Genomic DNA, 21,506 nt, shown 5'->3' with positions numbered 1-21,506 from the left:
TACGGATAAGGGAGTCGTCATCCAGCTTCCTCTGAATCTCTTCGGTATTTTAAGCATAGAAGTCAAGTGTGTCTTTTTTTTCCCGACCCGACTTCACATTCCTAATTTATGGCAGGGGGTGGGAAGGCCTGCTTAAATATAAATGCTGAAGTAAAGCACTTTAAGAGCGTACCAAATGGTGCGGGGGTACGGTGGAGCTGCTTCACCTACATCAGCCATTAAGGGAAAAGATTTGATGTTAGAAGAAGTGTTTAAGGTACAGTGTGATTCAGGGAGGAGTGTATGCACGAAGTTAAGAAAAGATGCTGCAGGAGCGTGACGCGGACACCCACACACGTATAAATATACAAAGTAAAGAGTGCGTCAGATGTTTCAGTGAACAGACACAAATGAGTGCGATGCCCTTTCTCACTTTTCTTTGTTTTTGCTTTTATCTTCACTCATAAAGCAGAACAATAAAGTATAGGAGATAAATAATCCATGATAAACACACAACTGCTAATTAGTGTGATTTTCCTAAAACCTTTGCTTGTATGTATATGTGGGTGTGTTTGTGTATGTATATGTGTGTGTGTGTGTGTGTGTGTGTGTGTGTGTGTGTGTGTGTGTGTGTGTGTATGTGTGTGTACTCATTATCTCCACTAGCGCTTAAGCACCGATCACAATTCTTTTTAATTAACCCACGCAATGCATTTTTATCTCATAATGCAATTCTGCTGTGCTGCACGCCCATCAAACAGACAAAGAAGACAACATATCAAACAGTCGTGTGTGGGAGGTAAAGGCAGCGATCAATTCGGAGATACAGTGAGTCAAGGAAAGAAACAACTGGGCGGCAAGGTGCCTCTTTGACACCCACACTGTGTCACCTCTAATGAGGGGATTTGTGTTGTGCGAGTCATCTTAGTCATACAGCTGTCAGATTACAAAGACTCAGGTAGCACCGAGAATTAGCCCCCAGATGCTCTGTGGCACTGCTGCTGTTGTTCATGAAATGTTTACATACTTATGTTCATATGACTCCTGCTCTCAAATAATAATCTCAAATTTCATGAGGTATTCGTTTCAGGATTAACCTGGAAACCTTACAGTAATCGTGGATTTGGCAAAGGTTTTTTTTTTTTTTTTAAATTTTGAACAAATTTCTATGCTGCACTGTTTGTGTCATCTTTAAGCTACTTAAATTTTTCCACTGCAGTTAGTTACTTAAATAGTATTAATATAACTGTTTTTATAAAACTATTACTGCGACAAAAAAAAAGTAGTGAATAGGAGGTCTGGTTTACAAAACCCAACTAACTACTTCAATATTTTCAAAAGCTGGCAAGATAAACTGAGTTGTGTATAATTATCACATTAAAAAAACATAAAATCTTTTGGAGGTTTTACAACTAAAAAGCAACATATTTTTTTTATCCTTGTATGATTTCAGCTACTACTTTATCAGGTAACGACAGAGTGCCAGACCACATCAAATGGTGATTGGATCGCAGCTAGGTGTAAATGCCATTCTCACATTCATTCTTAAGAATGAGCACATTCTTAAGAAAAAACTTCTCACCACAGCTTGTCAGGTTATTAAACTCAACCTCTAAGCTGTGAATAGTAGCAGGACAACAGCTAGCCAGTATTCTCTTAAACATGAACGATGCCTGCACATGCTTCCAGTGGCAAGGGATGCAGCATGTTTGTTGACAAGCTCTCCAGCCCTGCCGGACTACTTTGCAGTGGTCAAAGAGTAAAAGTAGCAATGCCACACTGTAATAATAAAAGACCTGCATTCAAAATGTAACATAAGTTAGGGTATATCAGTATTAACAGTAAAAAATACCTAATTTGTTTATATTCTAAATTAGCATCAAAAGTACTCATTAAGTAAAAATGGCCTCTTTTGTAGTGTTGAACTGATAAATGTACCATATTAAATGATTATAATTGAAATATTCTAAAATCCTATAAAACATGTCAAACATTCTAAACAAGATAAAACACAACATTAGAGGACATCACAGTGGACTGGGCAACTGTCTATATTCATAGATCTACATTAAGTTCAGATATAAGTGCAAAGGCCTATGGCCCAGATGTCATTATCCAGATAATGTAACCAGATAGAGACCATGCATTAATATCAAGTGTGTTTGAAAGGTAGGACATGTCAGACAACCCCAAGCATGGATATCCTTTTTGAGCATTACTGCAATCGCTTCAGATGCACAAAACACACTCTGAACTAAAATAGCTTCTTTTTCATTGGATTGTGTTGTCCTGACGGACTGTCTAGCCGGAGACAAAACGCTGAAAGAGAACATTAAAATAGAAGGATTCAAAGAAGTATAGCCTTAATAACTATGGCAAACAACCGTCTCCGGGTTGGTTTTCAATGAGACTAAAAGAGAAAGGCAGACAGACCTCCAACAAACCCACAACGTGGTAGTCCAGACTTTCAGGTGAGACTCCTGGCAAGCTGAATGGATTGCAACACAGGACAGCTGATGGTGAAGTAAGCTACAAACCACAGCCTCATGCTTGTCAATCAACTCTTTTTCATTTTATTATTTTCTTTCACTATTTCTTCAATTATTTATAGATTCACTTTACTCTTCTTCCCATGTCTCAAAGTTTCACACCCTTTCTTTGCTATTTTTTCCATTTCATAACGTGAGGGAGGGATCGATTAAACACCTCCTACATAGGTCAAAGCAGTGATGGGCAGAGACTGACAGACAAACTGGGAAAAATCCTCTTCGCAGGGAGCTCAGTGCGTCCGACACCTCCCAAGGTCATTCCTGCTATCCCTGCAGAGAGCCTCTGTCACTTTTAATAACTGATTTTTTCTCTCTCATACCCACACTCTGATGGACTGAGGAGAAGTGGTGACAAGTTGCAGAGTGAGACAATCAAAAAGTGCCGACAGAGCAAAGAGGTGTGAAGTGAGGAGGCGAACCTGTAATGGTGAACAGTGTTGTACGCTGCTAATATGAAACGTATTGCTTTGTATTGCTACAGTTATGAAGTCTGATGTCAGGCACCGTCTTGTTTCAAGTTAGCCTGAGCAGAGAGCAGACGGTGTAGCTGTAATCACTACACTGTTATCTGTCACTGCTCTGCTTACCATTGATGTGACGCTATGACGGGATAGGATGCGTTATGACACAGCTGAGCATGGTGTGTGTGACATACAGACATGTACTTTCTCCATATAGACAGAGGTACAAGCTGTATTAATGCTACTTTAAGCTGCTCTGGAATGATGTCTCTACCAAATAGCATATGTTACATGTTACTGCCACTCAGTGGGATATATTATTAGACCAACAGAGCTGCCAAGTGGGTATGGGAACTATTCTAGTATGCAGATAATAACTCTTGCCAGAAATAGTGTGGCATACAGTATGTATAAGACCCCAACTCACTATATGTCCCTTTACCCATGTACCAAAACAATACCAGTGTTCTCTTCCTATTTAAAATACTCACTTAGTTGTCTTAATTAGGTCAGTATTGACAAAAACACCAATTTCCAATCTTATTAAGGCTGAGCATCCCTACGTATCCAGTGTAGCCTTTTTCTTTGGTTTATTTGCAATGCTTATGTTTTCAAATAAATAGTGTCTTTGAGTCATTAAACCTGCACCAAAGGACTTTTACACATAAATGTAGATCTGTTACATTAGAAGCCCTTGTTAAACGAGTTCACACGATGCTGATTAAGCCTATGACCACCAAATAAATCTCTCTGTATTTCACAGTATCCCAGAGTCAGTAAATTGGAATGTGTAGTGTTATGTCAACCAGCAAAGATTGGTTTGCCAGAGCTGAGAGAGGGAGAAACTGCAGTGACTGAGTAGGCTACAGCAAAAAGCAATAGGCAGAGCATGTAGCATCATAGCCACCCTGCCATAAGGGAAGATAAAAGTTCTGCACTGCCGGTTTAAAATTCAAGAATGGCTGTATTATTTCTTCTGCATCTATAAGCCCCTTCCTTACCTGTTCCTGTCGGTCAAGCCATCGGTCCACCATTGGGTGGTTGGCACTGAGGGAAGAGCGTGTCATCTCTCTCTGGAACTGAGTGGTCCAGCCACTTGCATCACGAGGAAGACTCCGGTAGGCATGGGCTCCTCTACCCTGCAAAGGAACAGAAGGATGTGGAGAGATTAAAAACACTGCATGACTGTTGCACAGAAACTGTTATCAAAAGATCAGAAGGTTTAGGTACAGTACATTGATCATACCATTGCTTCCACAAAGAAGTGACAAGGAGCAAAATCAAGACTGATCTATGACTTAAAGGCCTTTAAACAGGTAATTGTGTGGGTCGGTGCTATCAATGGACGCTGGATGACAGTTGGTTAGTCTATCTTGTACTTGTGCCACACACCCATACAGTGTTGTTCATTCAAGTCTCACTCCATTCCACCCTCACCCCTAACCCTTCCCCACAGCTAAACTCGAGGCGCTAATAAGAATAAGATAATAATAAGACAGCCACAGCTGAGCTCCTCCATTACTCAAAAAGCACCTTCCAAAATACTCCTGCCAAGGTAATGTCAAACACCAGCAGACTTATTATAATTGACACAAGCACAAAAACACACACAAGCACGCAAGATTACATTCCAGACATGCTAGCCTTGGCATTGTAATCCCAGCCACTGAAGGTCATGGTGGCTGAAGCTATCTAAATAAAAATGAAAGCCAATTTCTATTAAAAATCACAGCGGAGACGATGATTCACAAAGACAGACAAACACAATGAGAATGATTTAATGTCTGATGAACTGAAAAACGTCTGCTGAAGAGCAAGACAGAAAGACGCATAAGTTTGTTGTTTCCTTTAATGAGACATCACACAACAAAAGAGCACAGACAAAACTTAAAAAAAGAAAAAATTCCCCGGTGGCTCGTTGCAGAACGAGAAACAGAATGTCAGGCAGTCGAAAAGGTGAACAAAGGCGAAAGAAAAACAAGTCGTGTTCAACTGGTGATAAAATGGCAGCAAAATAATGCAAAAAAAAAAAAAAGAGAGTTTTAAAAAAAGCAGGGAAGAGATCCCTATCCCCTGCATGCTATAATAAGCCATGTGTTTTTTATTGCAGCTGAATGTGGCGTGACGGGGCCTAAGGAAGCACTGCAGACAGGACTGTTAAACTCAGCCGGACACGTTGGCTCTACTGAGACGGCCCCTGATAGCCATCATGGCCCGTGTCCTCGCAAGCCAACATGGCGCGACAATGGACCCCTCTCCACAAACTTTTACGACACATCAGGTCGTTAAATGTGGAGAAACCCAGATACCAGAGAGGTAGCAGTAAATCAACGGGGTCATATCCATTGCCTAATCCCTTTAGTTGACTGCGCTAAGCGTGGAGGACCCAGAGTATGAAGTATTGTAAAGTCATTGAGAGACGTGATGAGTTTACAGTACTAGCTGATGACTGAGCACTCCCATTGGCTTATATAGTGGAGATTTAGCAGACCCGAGCCTTACTTCGCCATAAGGACTCACAGGGAATTGAAGAGAGCATGGCTGACTGTAGTGTGTAAAGGAAATTATCCCAGACAATGGGGAGACACTATAGTGTATGGCTTGAGCCTATACACTCTTTTGGCTATGTTAATCACTCATGTATGGTTCCCTTTGAGATCAGTGTTTGCTCCAAGATATAAATACATCAGAGTCAATGCTGACTAACACGTTCAACATCTGCTGTTGATCAAATAAAAATAGACTTCATCTTGGACTGACGGTGAATATATGACAGTTGGATGTATGAAAAAGAGATACTAAGGATTATGAGGACTAAGCATCCTTTCTATTGAAAAATCTAATGGTTCTGTCAAAAACTAGACAAGCTAAAGAAATGACAGCCTTCCGTTATTAGCTCATTACTTTTCCAAACTAGTCTCCAGTGACAGGAAGATGACTTAAATGTATCTAATGCAGAACACCTGCCACAGATGGGAGTCGAAAAGTGAATGCGATACTTGAACATTACACTCAGTCAAGCTTTATTTCCATAATAGCCATATATATAGCCATAATTTGAAGATAATTTATGTTGTCTCATTCAATCTAATACCAACCAAACATCATCAAAGATGTTTAAAATGTTGCAGTCTCTAAAGCTGTCCTTTGTAATCCATTTAAAAATAAGGAATCGATGGTCTTATTGTTACATGCCATATGTTATAGTGTTGATGTGCAATTATTTGCTCATAATTTACAGTTAAAGGTCAAGTGTGTAGGAATTGCAATGTAATATTGATATATATGAATCATAATTCAAATGATACTGTTTCGTTGGTGTATAATCACCTGAAATCAAGAATGAATCTTTCATATCTGCAGAGGGAGCAGGTCCTCTTTCATCCAGTCCACCATGTTGCACCGCTAACAGTTAACACTGACTCTAGAGGGGGCCTTTCACATTGTTAGCATCCTCACAGCAGGATGCCACTAGATGCCACTACATCCTACACACTGCAACACACCAGTAAATTTGTTGTGTAAATTCTGAAACCCAAACCCTACTTAAAGCTTAAAGTGGAAACAGACAACTTCCTTATCAGCTATATATATATATATATATATATATATATATACATATATTATATTATATTATATTATATTATATTATATTATTATTGTTGGTGCTGCTGTCGCAAAGACCACTTTGCCACTTTCCGTTTTTGTCAGAGTAGCAACAACCAATAATGCAGGACATAACATGACTGTATTAATTCATAGTCTATAATGAAGACATGAAAGCAGATATAAATGGTGCCAGGCTACCAGGCAGACTAGACTGCCAGTCAGTCTGGCAGCCTGGCACCATTTGTCAGTAAACTTTATTTTCTGGTAGATTTTGTGCTGGTGGAAGACAAATTGCACTGTGAAAGCAATGTTTATAGGGAACCAATACAAATGTCAATGAGGTCAATGTTCTATAGACTTTCCTTTGTGCAATCAGCATTTACTTTCCAAACATGAAACTTGTTTATTGCCGGTTTAACACACAGTGAAAAACAGCCAAATATTAAAAACTTGCACAAAAAGGTGGAAGCCACCTATGTCCCTATGACACTTCTATTATTTTTATATTTTTTTAACAAATTCAAACAAACAATTTAACATACTTGTAGTACCATGGGCCAGAAAAAAAAGAAGTTATTCTGACAAAATGAAATGTCACCCATTTCACCTCAACCGTTTTCCTCCGCCCCCCGGGCTGGGGACTGTGCTGTTACATTGTTGAGGCTCTGACAACTAAAGTGTCTTTAAATAGGATTATCAGACACAGCTCCCAGACACACTAATCACGTGGAGGTTTGCTGTGTCACGTTCCAAGTACTCAATTGTCTCCCTTTTTTTAACCTCCTGTTTCATTTGGAACATATCTCTTTCTCGGCAAGAAGTAAAGGTCTGTCAGCACCACGTGGGGGCAGCCATTTTGAGAAGTTAATTGGCTTCCCTTCTCATTTGAAAGCCGCAGGGAGGATGTACCCGAGATACGCTTTTCTTAAGATTTATAATCAGAGGCATAAAAAGCCTCAGAAAAGGTGAATTTGGAACAAAGGGAACGTGTTTAACAATCTCTGCTCGTCTTTTTGGGAGACTAGAAGGGTTGTTATCAGAGGGAACGAGTTTCAGATAAAGACTATCTGTGCCACTGCTGGATATCTGCAAGCAGGGCAACACAGGTTTCATATCTAACGGTTATTTCTTTGATTTGGGGTGCAGAGGAGAGAATGAATGAAAATGAGGGAAGAAAGCAATGAGGAAGTTAAACAGAGAGAAGCTGGAGGTTGGAAGATTTCAGAGCACATATCTCTGACATTATAATTGATGCAGTACATCTGCAGCACTGCAGAAAATAACTCCTGGGCAAGATGCTGTTTGAATCAGGATGTACTACTTGAAAGTGGTGTAATACAGAATTAATGCAATGTCGATTTTTTTAAGTTCTGCTGAGTTTTTCAGATTTACATACCTTTATGACATCAATGGTATATGAGGTATTTCTCTTGATAGCAGAAGTTCAAGATTAATGCTCATTTTAAAGCACAGATGCATCACTGAACAGATGATGTTACCTTTCGCTCCAGGCTGCCGGTGCCGCTGCTTGTGTTTGCTTTGTGGTTGTGCTTTTGGAATCCAGCCGTTGTGGACCAGCGAGCTGGGTTCTTTCTGGACGGTTCCTCTGGGCCCACCGGGACTTCTCCCGGAGGAAGGTCTGCCAGGGAGGGATCACTGCTGCGACGGACACGCAGGGGCATGTCTGTGAAGGTTGGAGAAAAGGATGACAAGAGAACAGTGTTGGAATGAGAAAGCATAGGGGGCACAGCAGATTGAGGCAACATTAAAATAGCTTTATCTACATATTGAGCAGATCACTTTCAACCACTTTTGGGGCCACTGTTCTCTCTGGTGGCCCCTACAGTCTCTCCTCGACAACACAGCATGTCAGCTGAGACATGGGAAGTGGTGATTATAGTGTTGTTTTCATAAATGGTCTATTGAGCCCAAAAGCAAACATAGTACAACTCAACTATGAGAGGTTTGGCTTGGCTTCAGCCCTTCTATAGTGAAAGAAATATACTTTGAATATACTTTAAGCTGGAAAATTACCCAGTAATTATATAAGTTAATATAAGGGAAAAAAATATGTATGTGAAAAACTATCCAACCCTTAACACAGTCTAGCAACTCCAAAAATAACAATTACAATCATAATTGCAGCAAAACTGCTCATATATCATGTTCTGACTCTCACGATAAGGGTCATTCTTAAATACTACACTACCGACTGACGCTAATTCTGGAAAGTTTCCCAGAATTGAAACTGTGCCTCAGCTGTGTACCCCAGCCAACAAACATACAGAAAAGTGCACAGGAAACACTGGTCCATGTTACAACTGCCACAGTGACCGATCTGCAGCTCGGTGTAAAGTTCTCATACTCGATCAGAGCTGCCAAGACAAGTAGAGAGAATGAAGTTGCTCCGCATTTCACACTCCAGTTAAAAGATTCGGGGAGAAATCCTGCTGATGTCTGTGACACAGGGAAGGCGGTAAATATATCAGTGAAGTGTGGTGTGAATCATCCGGATTTTCCCAAAAGGCCATATGGATTTGTTTATGACGCTCTAGCAGCCTGCGTTTTACACCCATAATTATGCAAATAGTTGAGTAACCACCTGTCATCCATCGGTGGATCATTGCAGCGAGCATATGCCTGTGCTAAGCTTCCATCTGATACACCAGATACATCTCTTAGTGGTGAAAGCAACGCATTCTAATCACGGCTTACGCTGTGCCGCAACTCGTGCGTATTTAATACTGTGACAAGACTTGGGAGTTTTGAATGCTACTGTGAGTGTTTCTCGTGACCACCTGCAGCGTAACCACGAAGACGGTAATAATTATATGACTGAATTCACTAAAGTAGATATGAGATCAACATGTCTTTTGTCAGTGCCTTTATACTCCAGACAGAAAATGCCACCTTTGCTTTCAATATTCTGTCAATGCCAATCATTTCAAGAAGCATCTCTCTTGACCTCAGTGACTCAACAGTTTGTCTCCCATGTCCTTCACCTATACAGTACCATCATAAAACACCTCTTCTATCTTTACCTTATTTAACATCAACTCCCGCTATTTCATCCTCTCCTGCCTCATTTTGCGGTCTCATGATTACGGTCAAGGTTCTACTGAACTGAACTACAGTATAATGAAGGTGGATGTATATGATTGTTTAGTACACTTATGTAGCCTCAGGTAGAGCAGCCCAGTAGCTTGGAAATCACGTCTACATTGGACGATTCAGCAACTTATAATTTATGTCCAGTGCCAGTGGACATGCAGGAATTACGGTATATATGTAGCAGGATGATAAGTTGGTGTGTAGAGCTCAGGATAATCAATGAACGTGTAGCATATTTTACTTTCACATTGGAGAATAGAGTGTTTTAGTTGGCTTTGGATATAAAAACCTTTAACACGGTCTGTGGTTTTCAATATTGGCAATCTTGTCGGGTGATAGCAACTAGTCCTCCAGCTGATGCCTCTGTCAGTAGGACAACACTATTTTTCTTGGCACTGCAGGTACCATTATTAATAAGCAATTGAATGACACTGTCGTTCTTCAGAGGACAGTCTCTGGGATAGGGTTGGGCCCAGGAAAGCACTTGACTCATAGACATTACAGCAGAGAAGCTTTCTACATCAGAGAAAGTGATTTAATTTCTTTTGTTACATTTTATAGCAGTTTAATGGTGATTAAACCACATTTGATGTATCGTGTAAATGCATGATATTGCTGGTCATTAACTTTAAGGTGCGTGTCATAAAAACCCTTCGTATTGTTGCCAACTTTACTGCTCGGTCTGACAATGTTTCAGTCTCACTTCCCAAGCTCCATGTATGGCTGATGCCGATGCAGAACCTTTGTGCCATTATCATGTGTTTTTGTCAAAAAGATCAGTTGTCAGTAAGTCCCACAGCACAGCGCCCTCCTTCCACTATGAGCAGGGGAACTCTGGCAGGGAGACTTCATATGCAAATACATCTAGAAACTTTCTCAACAGCCAAGAAGTCGAGTTAGGAGCTTCAAACTATTTCTTCTAAGTAACTTGAGTTAATAAAACTCTCTGGTTCTCATGAGAGAATCTTTGCTGCAAGTCAAGTTCTCTTGCAGTAGCAGGTACCTTGTTAAAAAACCACACTTTCAAAGTAGCTTTCCCAACACTGTTAATCAGATCTTTCTTTGCCAAATAACTCTGCACACACAGGCCATGCCAACACAACTCACCAGCAGCTTTTAATATATTCTGTCCTCTGTTACAAATGTGTTTCATTTATTTTGACCGTTGTCTGTAGGCTTCCTTGGAGGATGTTTGGAATTGAGTAAAGAAACCACAGCTAGCAGCCAGATGGCCAGTCATTGTGCGTTTAATCTTAAATTAGGTTGAGGATTCAATAATGGCATTTAATAGACCTTGCCCCCTCTCTGTAACTGCTGGTTCACATCCAGTTCAGGGCTCTAATGACGTTCACCTCAGACGGCGGGGGTAATTAACGTCCAGTATTATCCTACATGACACAAATACAGAAAGACAGGGTGAGTGAGAGTGTGATTCACAGAGACAGGGATAGTATGAGGAGGAGGATTAAATGGCACAAAGTAAGGGATTATAAAATACAGATGCTTGGAGATTGTATGAATCTGAAAACTTCACATCAAATCCCCACATTGTGTTTTCTACATCAGAATGAGTCTCTTTTTATTGAAGATTTTTAAATATAGCTTTGTCCTTTTGTGTATCTGTGTGTGTTTGGAAAGTGAGTTACACAAGACACTTGATGTGAATTAAAAGCCTTAGTTTATTTCCCAGAATACCTCAAGGCTCAGCTCTTACTGGACGTTTCTCCGAATCTTTAGAAACTATGACAACATCGATCTTGCTTCATGCAACATGATCGTTTCCAGATGCTCACAGAACAAAATATCCATTGTTAGGGACAAAGCATTTATTTGTACCATTTGAAAAACCATGCTCACTCAACATTAACACCAAATAACAAAATTAAAATCTTTAAAATAAAGAGAGTTGGAAAAGCCTGCAGCTGAACATGAGAATTATTAGAAGTATAACATCACGTGTTGATACAGAAGAAAATGCAATCTAAGTCTACATTTACAGACAGTAGACAAGGCCAGTCTCTTCTCGGATTTCATCAGTGTTGCTGATCATGCTTTTCCTTCCAGATTAAACAACCTCACAAATTTACATATGCATGAGGGAGATATCAAAAGGATTTACTTTGTGTGAGACACTCCTCCGACCCTCTTTGCACTATGAATCCATGCTTACGCATCAACTAATAATGTCTGGCTGTTTTACGATGCAACTGGCATCTAAACATTGACAAGAGTAGCATATAAGAGTAGCAAATTCCCATTTAGTGAGGCTTCTCTTTAATAAAATGCAGATTCATCACAGGTTCAAATCCATGCAGGATAACATATGATAAATAAGAGAGTTGTTAAGGAGTGTGTGCGCTTGTGTGTACTCTGTTTAGAAGGTCACAATATGAAGAGTCTCCCCCTCCCTGTTCTCCCTGACCAATTTTCCTCTACTTAATTTGTGATGGGATTATCCAGGCAACCAAGGGTTTGGTTGGTCCCACGTTTAATAACCAGCGCCACCACTTCAGACCGAGCCAGCCATCGATCCAGGCTGAAGAGGGAGCGAGACCGTAGAGGGAGGGTGGCTAATAAGACGAGGCCCTAATCCAGCCCCTGTAGTGAGGGATTATGGCCAGGGCTCAGGGTCATAGAGATGTACACACACCACCATTCACCGCAGGGAGAGGTCAGACTCTCAAGGGGCTATTACCTTGTATTGCTTCGTCCTTTGTTTATCTTTCACACTCACCTTGTTTGGAGGAGAAATATATTAGTTTTTGAATGAACCATGGATAAAAGTACTCCTGTATACACAGTACCAAAGCCAATATTAGGGTCATTTAGTTTAGATTTATAATGTAGATTTAAGAATCTTAGACAATCTAAACGCTGTAAATTAGATCAATGCAAATCTGGACCTTTAGTGTGGGAACAGCCACAAATTATTACTATTTTTATATACTGGACTTTTTTTTGTGACGTTCAGAATGTTTCACTGTTCACCCAAATGCCATCTTTACTTTGCTTTTGCAGTGTCCAAACCATGTAAATGTGGTGCTAAATTCTGTGAATAAAAGATGACCCTATGTCAACAATAACAGCCCAGTGAAAAGGCTTTGTTGGTCTAATGGGGGGGGTTGTGTTGTTGTGAGAGATGAATGTCAATCATCTGTTGTCAAGTTCAACCTAAGAAATGCTTGCTTCCATTTTAACTGTCAGCATGTCGTCTTTTCACTGTCAAAAAGAACCAGCATCAGCCATTCTGAAAACAAATTCATTCATATGACCATATAACTATTTTCTAATAGTCTTCTACTGCAAATAACATCTGTCTCAAGCCAAGTGACTTGAGAAAAACAAAACATTAGGAAACGCCAATATTTATCCTAGACAGGATGCTTTTCCTTTATCTCAATGAGGACATGTTTGAGGACGCCCTCTCAGACAGACTTTAGAGGCCTTTGAGGTTTTCTTATGTTGTGCTCTAGCATATTTCTAGATATAGACACTGTTATAATGAAAAAGGACATTTCCCCTCTGAGCTGATGTCAAGTGACATACTTAACATACACTTTTAATTGAGCCTGATGTTGAAAGTGAAGAAGTCACTGGGATGGGCAGGACAATGTCAATGAGTCCAGAGGAGGGGTTTATACCTTCTTGCCTGAGATGAATCTACACACAACAACCTGGTCCCAATATTTCCTGCAATTTAAAAGAAGTTGCGTGTTGTCAAAATGTCAGAAACCTTTGACTCACACCACAAAAACTCACCTCTAAAAATGTATGTACTTCTACATAGCCATCTCCGTAGAGTAACAACTAAATCACTTCACTTTCCCACGTTTCCCACAAGTTGCTCTAACAACGCAGCAAAATCAACTCCCAACTTAGTGGCGAAAGAGATGGGGGTCAACCCTAATGTATTAGCTGTGGAAGTTTCCAATCACTGAAATGGCTTGAAGTAAAACAGAAAGGGTCCTTACTCTACCTGGAGAGGAGGGAGTGGCCCGTCCCCCTGACTGGCTGCCAAGTCAAGGTAATGAAGTGAATGCCACCAGCATACTGATAAGGTTACACAGAGGACACGACAAGGAGGGACTGTGTGTCTGTATGTGTATTTGTTCTCGCATATATTCTTATGGTGACCAAATTACCTAACAGGGATGAAATCTGAGTACATTCTGCCACTCCTTACTATGCGCCATTCCCTCCACTAAACCCCCTTATACCAACTGACAATATATCGGCTGTCCTTTGGCTCATGACCAACCTTTCCACAAAATCTTCTGCGAACCTATATGGAAGTTATGCACCTTTTTGCAATAAGCCCCTCCCACTGATGCACCCCCTTTTAACCAATTGGCATGAACACAAACACAAATCTTCACAAATGCGAATGACCTCCATCCCAAATTTCTGCCTCTTAGGGTGAAATCTGTGGCTGTGATTACTCAACATTTTTAGGACCTTTCTTGTCTTTCTTAAATCTGTGTCCAGCACACAAAAAAATAAACCAAGAATGGTGGAAACTAACACTTTCAGCACTGTGTAAGAAACATCAGGTCTTAGAGAACTTCTATCTAGACTGATCACTTTTTACTGACATTTATCGTACAGGGAGAAATACACTGTCGAACAGTACTTCATCCTTCTTCCACATGCAAACCCCCCAATAATTCAGAATTCAGTGTTGGCATGCTTCTTACTTTACTTAAGTGGAGCACTATTTCCTCGAATATCACCGATTTCACTGACACCTATAAGGAACACACTGAAGCCTGCTCTCTTGAGGTTGTCAAAATAATGAGGAAACCTAAACAAAGTCACATGGGGCTCGGAACTGCTCCTTCAAAACTCTGGGGTTTGAAATTTCCACGTGGTGTTGCAGTAGGTGTTTGTCATCAGCTGTCAAATCATTTTAAAAAACACACCTGCTATGACATCACCAATTGGGGTGTGGCCATAAGTGCAACACGATGGAGAGCTTGACACAAAGGGCAGAGCAACAGCAAATTTGTTGCGTGTGTGGATTCAGCCTTTAATCAGAATATGTGAGGCAGGTTTAGTAAAACTCCTGCAGTGTTCTGAATGATACAGGTGGAATGTTCCTGTACAGTGTGATGTGGTTTAGAGGTTACGGAATAATTGAAATCCGGTCCTTACTAGTATTTAAATATATAATATATGAATATAGGCACTATCAGCTGACCAGATATGAAGGCTGTCTGCTCTGTGAACAGGGTATTTTCCCTTGTGGCCCTCTGGCCCTGGCGAACGTCGAGTCCATGCTTTCACATCGAACTGATTTAAATATAAATGCCATGCGACCATGCCTTCATGAAATGTCTAAAAGCTATTTTTTCCTGGGATACTTTGAATACTTCAAGCCACAGCCAGTTCACTGTCTGAATAAATTATGGCACTGAGCCATTTTAACTCTCTTCTCCAACCACTGACTACATATTGATGCCCCTTGTGTGTGGCGAGGGGGGATTTCTACTGAATACACCCTGACTTGAATCATCCACAGGGGGACAAAAAGTTCCTATTTGGGGGGAGCATACAGCTCTGGAGTGGTGGGAACCAGCACTGTGGAGAAGCAGATGAAATATGTAGAAGACTTAAAAAGGATGTTGGTCATTCGAAGGCCAAACAGGGTCGAGAACGCCACTCAGACTGCTTCTGTGAAGTGTTTAGCAAACTCTAATCTGATGTACTGTCAGAGAGAGAGACGAGACAAAGTTTGAATAAACGTCAACTGTTGACCTTTAGAGTATCAGATACAATCCAATAGATGGATGGATGGAAAAGCACTTTAAAGCAAAGGGTCAGTTAAGAAAACAAAACTCCTACCAGGCTTTAGGGCTAAGTGCCCAACTGTCTATACATTGTGTGTGTGTCTTTACATGTCTATACATATGTACACATTTGAATGCAGACTTGTGTATGTTTGGCCTTTCATGTACATGTACATATGTGCATACAAATCCATTTTTAACATATTTATGTCCTGTTTTTTTTCTGAACAAATCCTCTAAAGACGTAAACATAGTGTTTTTCTGACAGAGACATAAAAACAAAAACTTAAAGACCAAATCAGTCATTTAGCACACATTTGCAAACCATAATACAATGCTTAAGATACAATGAATCCATCTTTCATTGTTAAAGGTATAAAATACGTTGTCAACTTCCTATTTACCAGTGCACCACACAGCTGGTTCATGCACAAAACAACCTGTTTGTAGAGAAATCATAACAAACTCTGGCCTGTCCTCCACTCTGTTTACAGGTTCTAAGGTTAGGTTATTCACACAGCAGCCTCCTCTCACAAACTGACCTAAAATATCACTTGACTGGCTGTGTACCCTCTACAGGAAACAATCTCCACCTCTTTTGATAGTTGAGACGACTGATAAATCTCTGTGCGAAGACTGTATATCAGCTTTACTATATATCAGCTCTACAAAATGAATTGTTTTGGACAAAGCCTCTGCAGTTACAGTGATCCCTTCAATCATATTCGGCTTATTAGACATGGAGTGTGAAGTAAAAAGATTTTGCAATCGCAAAGACATTATGTGGTCCAATCTATTATATATATTTTTTTTTTTAATTACTTATATCTAATCCATGTTCCCCTATGCTAAATGGATCCTTTTACCATGTTGATAGTGAACATTTTATGTTCTTCTAACTTTAATTTTTGGATCGTTTTGGCTGTATTAATCGCGTTGCAAACATTTTGGGAAATTGTTTGCTTTTCTTTTAAATTTCAACCTCAGCTCATATCATGTCTACACTGACAGCTAAACTGTTATACATATTATGTACCATTAAAACCCATTCAAATTTAAGTGTTAAAATTTTGTAAACAATCCTGCATCCAGTGTTGTCAGGCTCTCATTCTGTGGTCCTGGATGAGTTTTTGTAATTTTTACTATTTTTCACTAGATGTTTTTTTTTGTTTTGTTTTGTTCATTTAAAAAAAAACTGTGGCATCATGTAAACAAACTAAAGGGTTAAAATCCTGAAAATGAATTGATATTTGGTAGTTATTATCAGGACTGATGTTGGTTGAAAAAAGTAATGCAGTGAATGTTTAAAATAATATAATATGTAGTATTTTGATGGCAGTTTTTGACATGTTTGTCCTAAATGTGATCTGAGTAAAAAAAAAAATGTTTTTAACCTTTTATCAGTTGCATGAGAGTTAAATGACTACATAAACATGTACCTAAGAAGTTCTGCTCGTTCAGAATTTGTCTCCTCTACAAAGACAAACTTCTCATATCAATCATACCAGTTTGTGTTGTTGGGTATGATGTCCCATCACAGTCTCTGAGTCAATCGCAAGCAGGAGAGCTGTATTCCCACACGGCTGCTGAGTCAACCATCCTGTTTTCATTTTGACCGAGAAATAGAGAGAGACGGAGACTGATTCTTTTCACCTGACAGAAAGACAATATAGACTATTTACTTGCGAGAGACAGGAGAGGATGTCAGCCTTCCTCAGGTCCTCAGAGATGAGGCCTCCAGCAGCAGACACCTAGACACTTCAACAACAATAACGCAAATGCGTGTGTGGATGTGTATGTGCTGCTCCTCGACGGTTTCCCTAGACAACGACGATCTCCGAGAGGAGGAGAGGAGTGGAGTTTACTCCCCAAATCAAACCTGACTCATCTAGGTCGAGACTCTACTCACACTGAGAACCCAGGGAGTAACACAGCTAGCGTGCATGCGTGCATATGTGTTTGCACACATATATACAAAAACATGCATGTGAGTATGGTTATGCCTTTATGTGCCAATTTCTTTTGGCTGTTGGACAGTTAATAAACATTTGGGGTCAGATGTTCAGGTTTGATCTCACCACGAAAGAAGTTCCCTAAGAAGCTTTGGAAATATTTAGCTAATTGAATGATATTCAGATTGAGTTTCCTGCAGTATATACAAACAATACAAATTGATTTTTCCCAAATGTTCCCATTTACTGCCTTCTGCAACCGTAGCACAATAAATTACTCTTAGTTTTCTACTTCACAATTCCTTTTCCATTCCCCCAAAATAAATCAATCTAATGAAAATCCTATCACAAAATGGGATCAGCCGCAATACAACACTCCAACTCTATCCCGACTTAGACCAGACCCATGGAGACTGCCCTCTATGCTGAGGCCTCTGGGGAGTTGCTAATCAGCAAACCAAACAACTCTCAGTCGGCCCAGAAACAGGAGGCAGCAGCACCTTCCATGTAAACACCATTTTGTGTGTTTCTCCATTACGGTCAGTCTGGAGGTACAGGCTCTCCGAGAAAAGGGGCCATAAATCTCACTCAGCCTGATATGTGGCCAAGTCGCTCATGATTAAAAACACCACTCTGAAAATGTCCTGAGCTAGCCAGGAGTGGTAGAAGACAGACGCAGAGCCAAAGCGACCAAATACATTTTAGAAATCAGGTTGGTTGGCCAAACAATTTTTGACTTCTACAATATATGTCAAAAACACAGACACTCCTGAGATAAATAAAGACTTCTGTCTGTTCACCCCTGAAATGTAATTTCAGTGAGGGAGATTACTTCAGTCAACTTCAGGGTGTCAGTCTGTAAAATCTGCAATGAAACCAGACTCGCTCAGGCTCACACAGCATTAAAAAGCTGCTGAGCCACACTAAACAATTGTATTAATATGGCTTCCATTGGTGAGCCTCCATTCTTTTTTGACCACTATCCGAACCCTTTAAAACTGGACACAACGGGCACAACATGTTGCCCATCAGCAGCTAAAATACAAAACTGTGTGTATTTCACACATGTTGCTTTTAGATCTTGTAGTGTGTGTATAACGCACTAACACAAGATCAACATCAGAATCAGAATCAGAATTCCTTTATTTGTCCCGCAAATGGGCAAATTTCTTTGTCATAGCAGCCAAAGGACAGTAATTACAATAAACAATAATAAAAAGTAAAATATAAACAATAAACAATATAATAAGAAGATAAGAAATAGAATAGACTTGTATATACATCATATTTACAATATGAACACTGTAGTTATATTTACAATATGAACAGTGTAATTATATTTACAATATGAACAGTGTAATTATAAGCAGTGTGGGCAGTGTATTTTTATTTACAAATAATAAATATGGGTATTAAAAATTGTCCAGTTAGTGCAAACCAAAATGTACATATGTGGGATATGTGTAGAGTTTTTATGGCATAGTGCACATGTGAGGTCTACTGGGAGCAGTGCTGGTTGTACAGTCTGACAGCAGCAGGAAGGAAGGACGTGCGATACCTCCCTACCCTAACCCTTCACACACTTGGGGTGTATCAGTCTATCACTGAATGAGCTGACCACTGCAATGATGGTGACCTGCAGGGGGTGGGACTCCTTCACCAGCAGCGATGACAGTTTATCCATCATCCCGCTCTCTCCCACCACCTGCACTGGGTCGAGAGGGCATCCCAGGATGGAGCTGGCCCTCTTGATAAGTTTGTCAAGTCTCCTCCTACCTGCTGCCGAGATGCTGCTCAAAGATCAACTTAACATCAATACAGCAGAACCAGAGATGTCATCACATTCTTCTCTACACTACCCACAATGCAACTCAACCATCAACTATTTAGTCGTATATTCAAGTGTGTTATGCTAATTGTGGCTAATGTAGCCATGATCAGCTAGCTTCAAACAGAGATGATGAGGAAGTGTGTTCATCTTACGTCTTCAAAGACATCAATTTATTTACTTGATGTCACCTGAGCCAATGTTGCTGACAGGGTTTATCGTATAAAATCAGTCTTCCGGCTGACATAATCCCATACAATTTAGGTGTAATATGTAGCATTTAAACATGAATTTATAATAATTATATTAATTATCAGACATTACTATACTAGTAATATGGAGAGGGAAGACTAACAGATTATATAAGCATCTACACTAGATATTTTCCACAGTGGGCCACTGTGCCTCTGCAGAAAAACTGCTGGATCTTTCATGACACAAAGACTTTTCTTCTTATTTCTCTAAACAAGCCTTAATTGTCACAGATTTAATTGTCACAGCCAACGTGTGAGCAGAAACTGGAGGCTGATGAGTGAGTGAATGAATTTCAGTTTCTGGCAGGTCAGACAGCATCTGAAGTATGGAGTTCGTTCCGCTGCAGTTTCCAGACAGCACGTACACAAAATCCATATTGCCAACATTTCAGCCACGAGAATGTCTTCCTCTGCTCGGAACACAAACATTCTCACTTCAGCTGCTCTTTTCAGCAAAGATGACAAATGCAAACTTCCACCAGACTCCCTAACTTTTGCTGGACCCTTTGATGATTTATTGAGAAAAACAGAAAGTTATTTGGTGTGTGAGATGAGAGGAGTGCTGCTGGAGGAGTGATATGGGCGCTGGTGTGAGGCCCGAGCTGTTCAATGGACGGAGACATTTCTGGTTAAAAGCTTCCTGCTGGGAGCCGCCACTGAGTACATATGCTAATCTCAAAACAGCTCACCCACACATAAATCCATTTCTGATCGTGTGCACGCACACAACAGCACATATGAGGTCAGAGCAGTTTACACGCAACAAGTCAAAGCGTATCAGAGAGGTGTTCTTTCTATAATGCAGAGCAGAGCGACAAAGGCAAAAACAGACGAAAAGAACTCAGTTCTGCTCAGTACAATGGGAGGAACTTTTATTATGACTGTTTTGAGAAGTGAATACAGGATCCTGAGAAACAGATGGGATCGTGATGTTCATACTCCCTGTTTTGGATATGCATCACTCTGATCTGTCACACAGTATTATAAAAGCACATGAGGTTTTCATAAGGATTCAAGGCTGGGGATGATGAGAGGGAAGCAGGGGTGTAGAAACATCAAACTTTTTTTCTCTGTAGGTGTGTCAAACACCCTTTGACAGCAATGACTCGTATAATTGGGCAACAAGGTGGCATAGTCTGTACGGAGAAAGCATTATCAGTCTCACTGGTACAGTAGTTGCTGTTAATGACTCCCAAAATAATGCATGGATAGTTGGAGGAAACTGTGGTTTTATGGGAATTATGAGAGAGTCACAGGGTGACTGAGAGGTTGAAGTTGATATGTGTGGCACTTAAACATCAATAAATCATTACTACAGTCACTCTACACTACTTTTTACATCATCCGGCACTAGGTCGGATTTCACAGAGAATCAACCGGATCGTGTCATGGCACCATAAAAGAGATTGCTTCACATCTCCCAACAGGAAAAAGGTGATGGTCTTTCAATGCAAGCATGGCTACAGTTTTCAGAGTTTCTTGCAGTGGTGGATAGAGACAGTTAGAGGTCTCAACCGAGGTCCAAAGTTGCAATTGCTTAGAGCAATGGCACAACATGACCCCACAGTAAGGGGTGTAGAATGATGAAATATGCAAGTAACACTTCAGGAACTGCACAGCGCTTGAAGTACTAAAGCCTGATCATGGGCTTAAAAAGCATGAACTTTTTTTTGTCAGAGTTTACAGTTCTCTGGACACACACATATTTCCATTTACAAAAGTTGAAGAATGCATAAGACTCACTCTAACTTGTTCCAACATGTAGGGATGGAAGCTAGCCAACTATTTAATTTCATGACATATTTAGTTTCTAGTCCTTAAGGCTTTTTATTGATCTTGAACCCCCGCAGAGAGGACCATAGGCCAGGTTTGTAAATTGGTGTATCTGTGGTTAGCAGTGATCCCTTCACATGTAAACTAACAGTAAGCTTAGTACTTGTTTGACTGGTCAGGCACTGTAGCAGGTGAAAGGGATCA

General features: G+C 40.3%; 1 protein-coding gene across 1 annotated transcript in view; it reads right to left on the bottom strand.

Moving 5' to 3' along the window:
- LOC311249272 (partitioning defective 3 homolog) overlaps positions 1–21,506 on the bottom strand; it is a 350,671-nt gene that overhangs the window by 205,681 nt on the left and 123,484 nt on the right. Inside the window, exons 4-5 of the mRNA XM_084340181.1 lie at positions 8,098–8,282; positions 3,991–4,128 (exon numbers count right to left, since the gene is read on the bottom strand). Coding sequence (XP_084196307.1) covers positions 3,991–4,128; positions 8,098–8,282 — 323 coding nt within the window. The remainder of the gene's footprint in view (positions 1–3,990; positions 4,129–8,097; positions 8,283–21,506) is intronic.

This window comes from Pagrus pagrus, assembly GCF_965226575.1.
Source record: "Pagrus pagrus genome assembly, chromosome: 20".
NCBI lineage: Eukaryota > Metazoa > Chordata > Actinopteri > Spariformes > Sparidae > Pagrus > Pagrus pagrus.
Note: the sequence above shows the minus strand (reverse complement) of the source record. Positions and strands in the feature narration are given on the sequence as shown.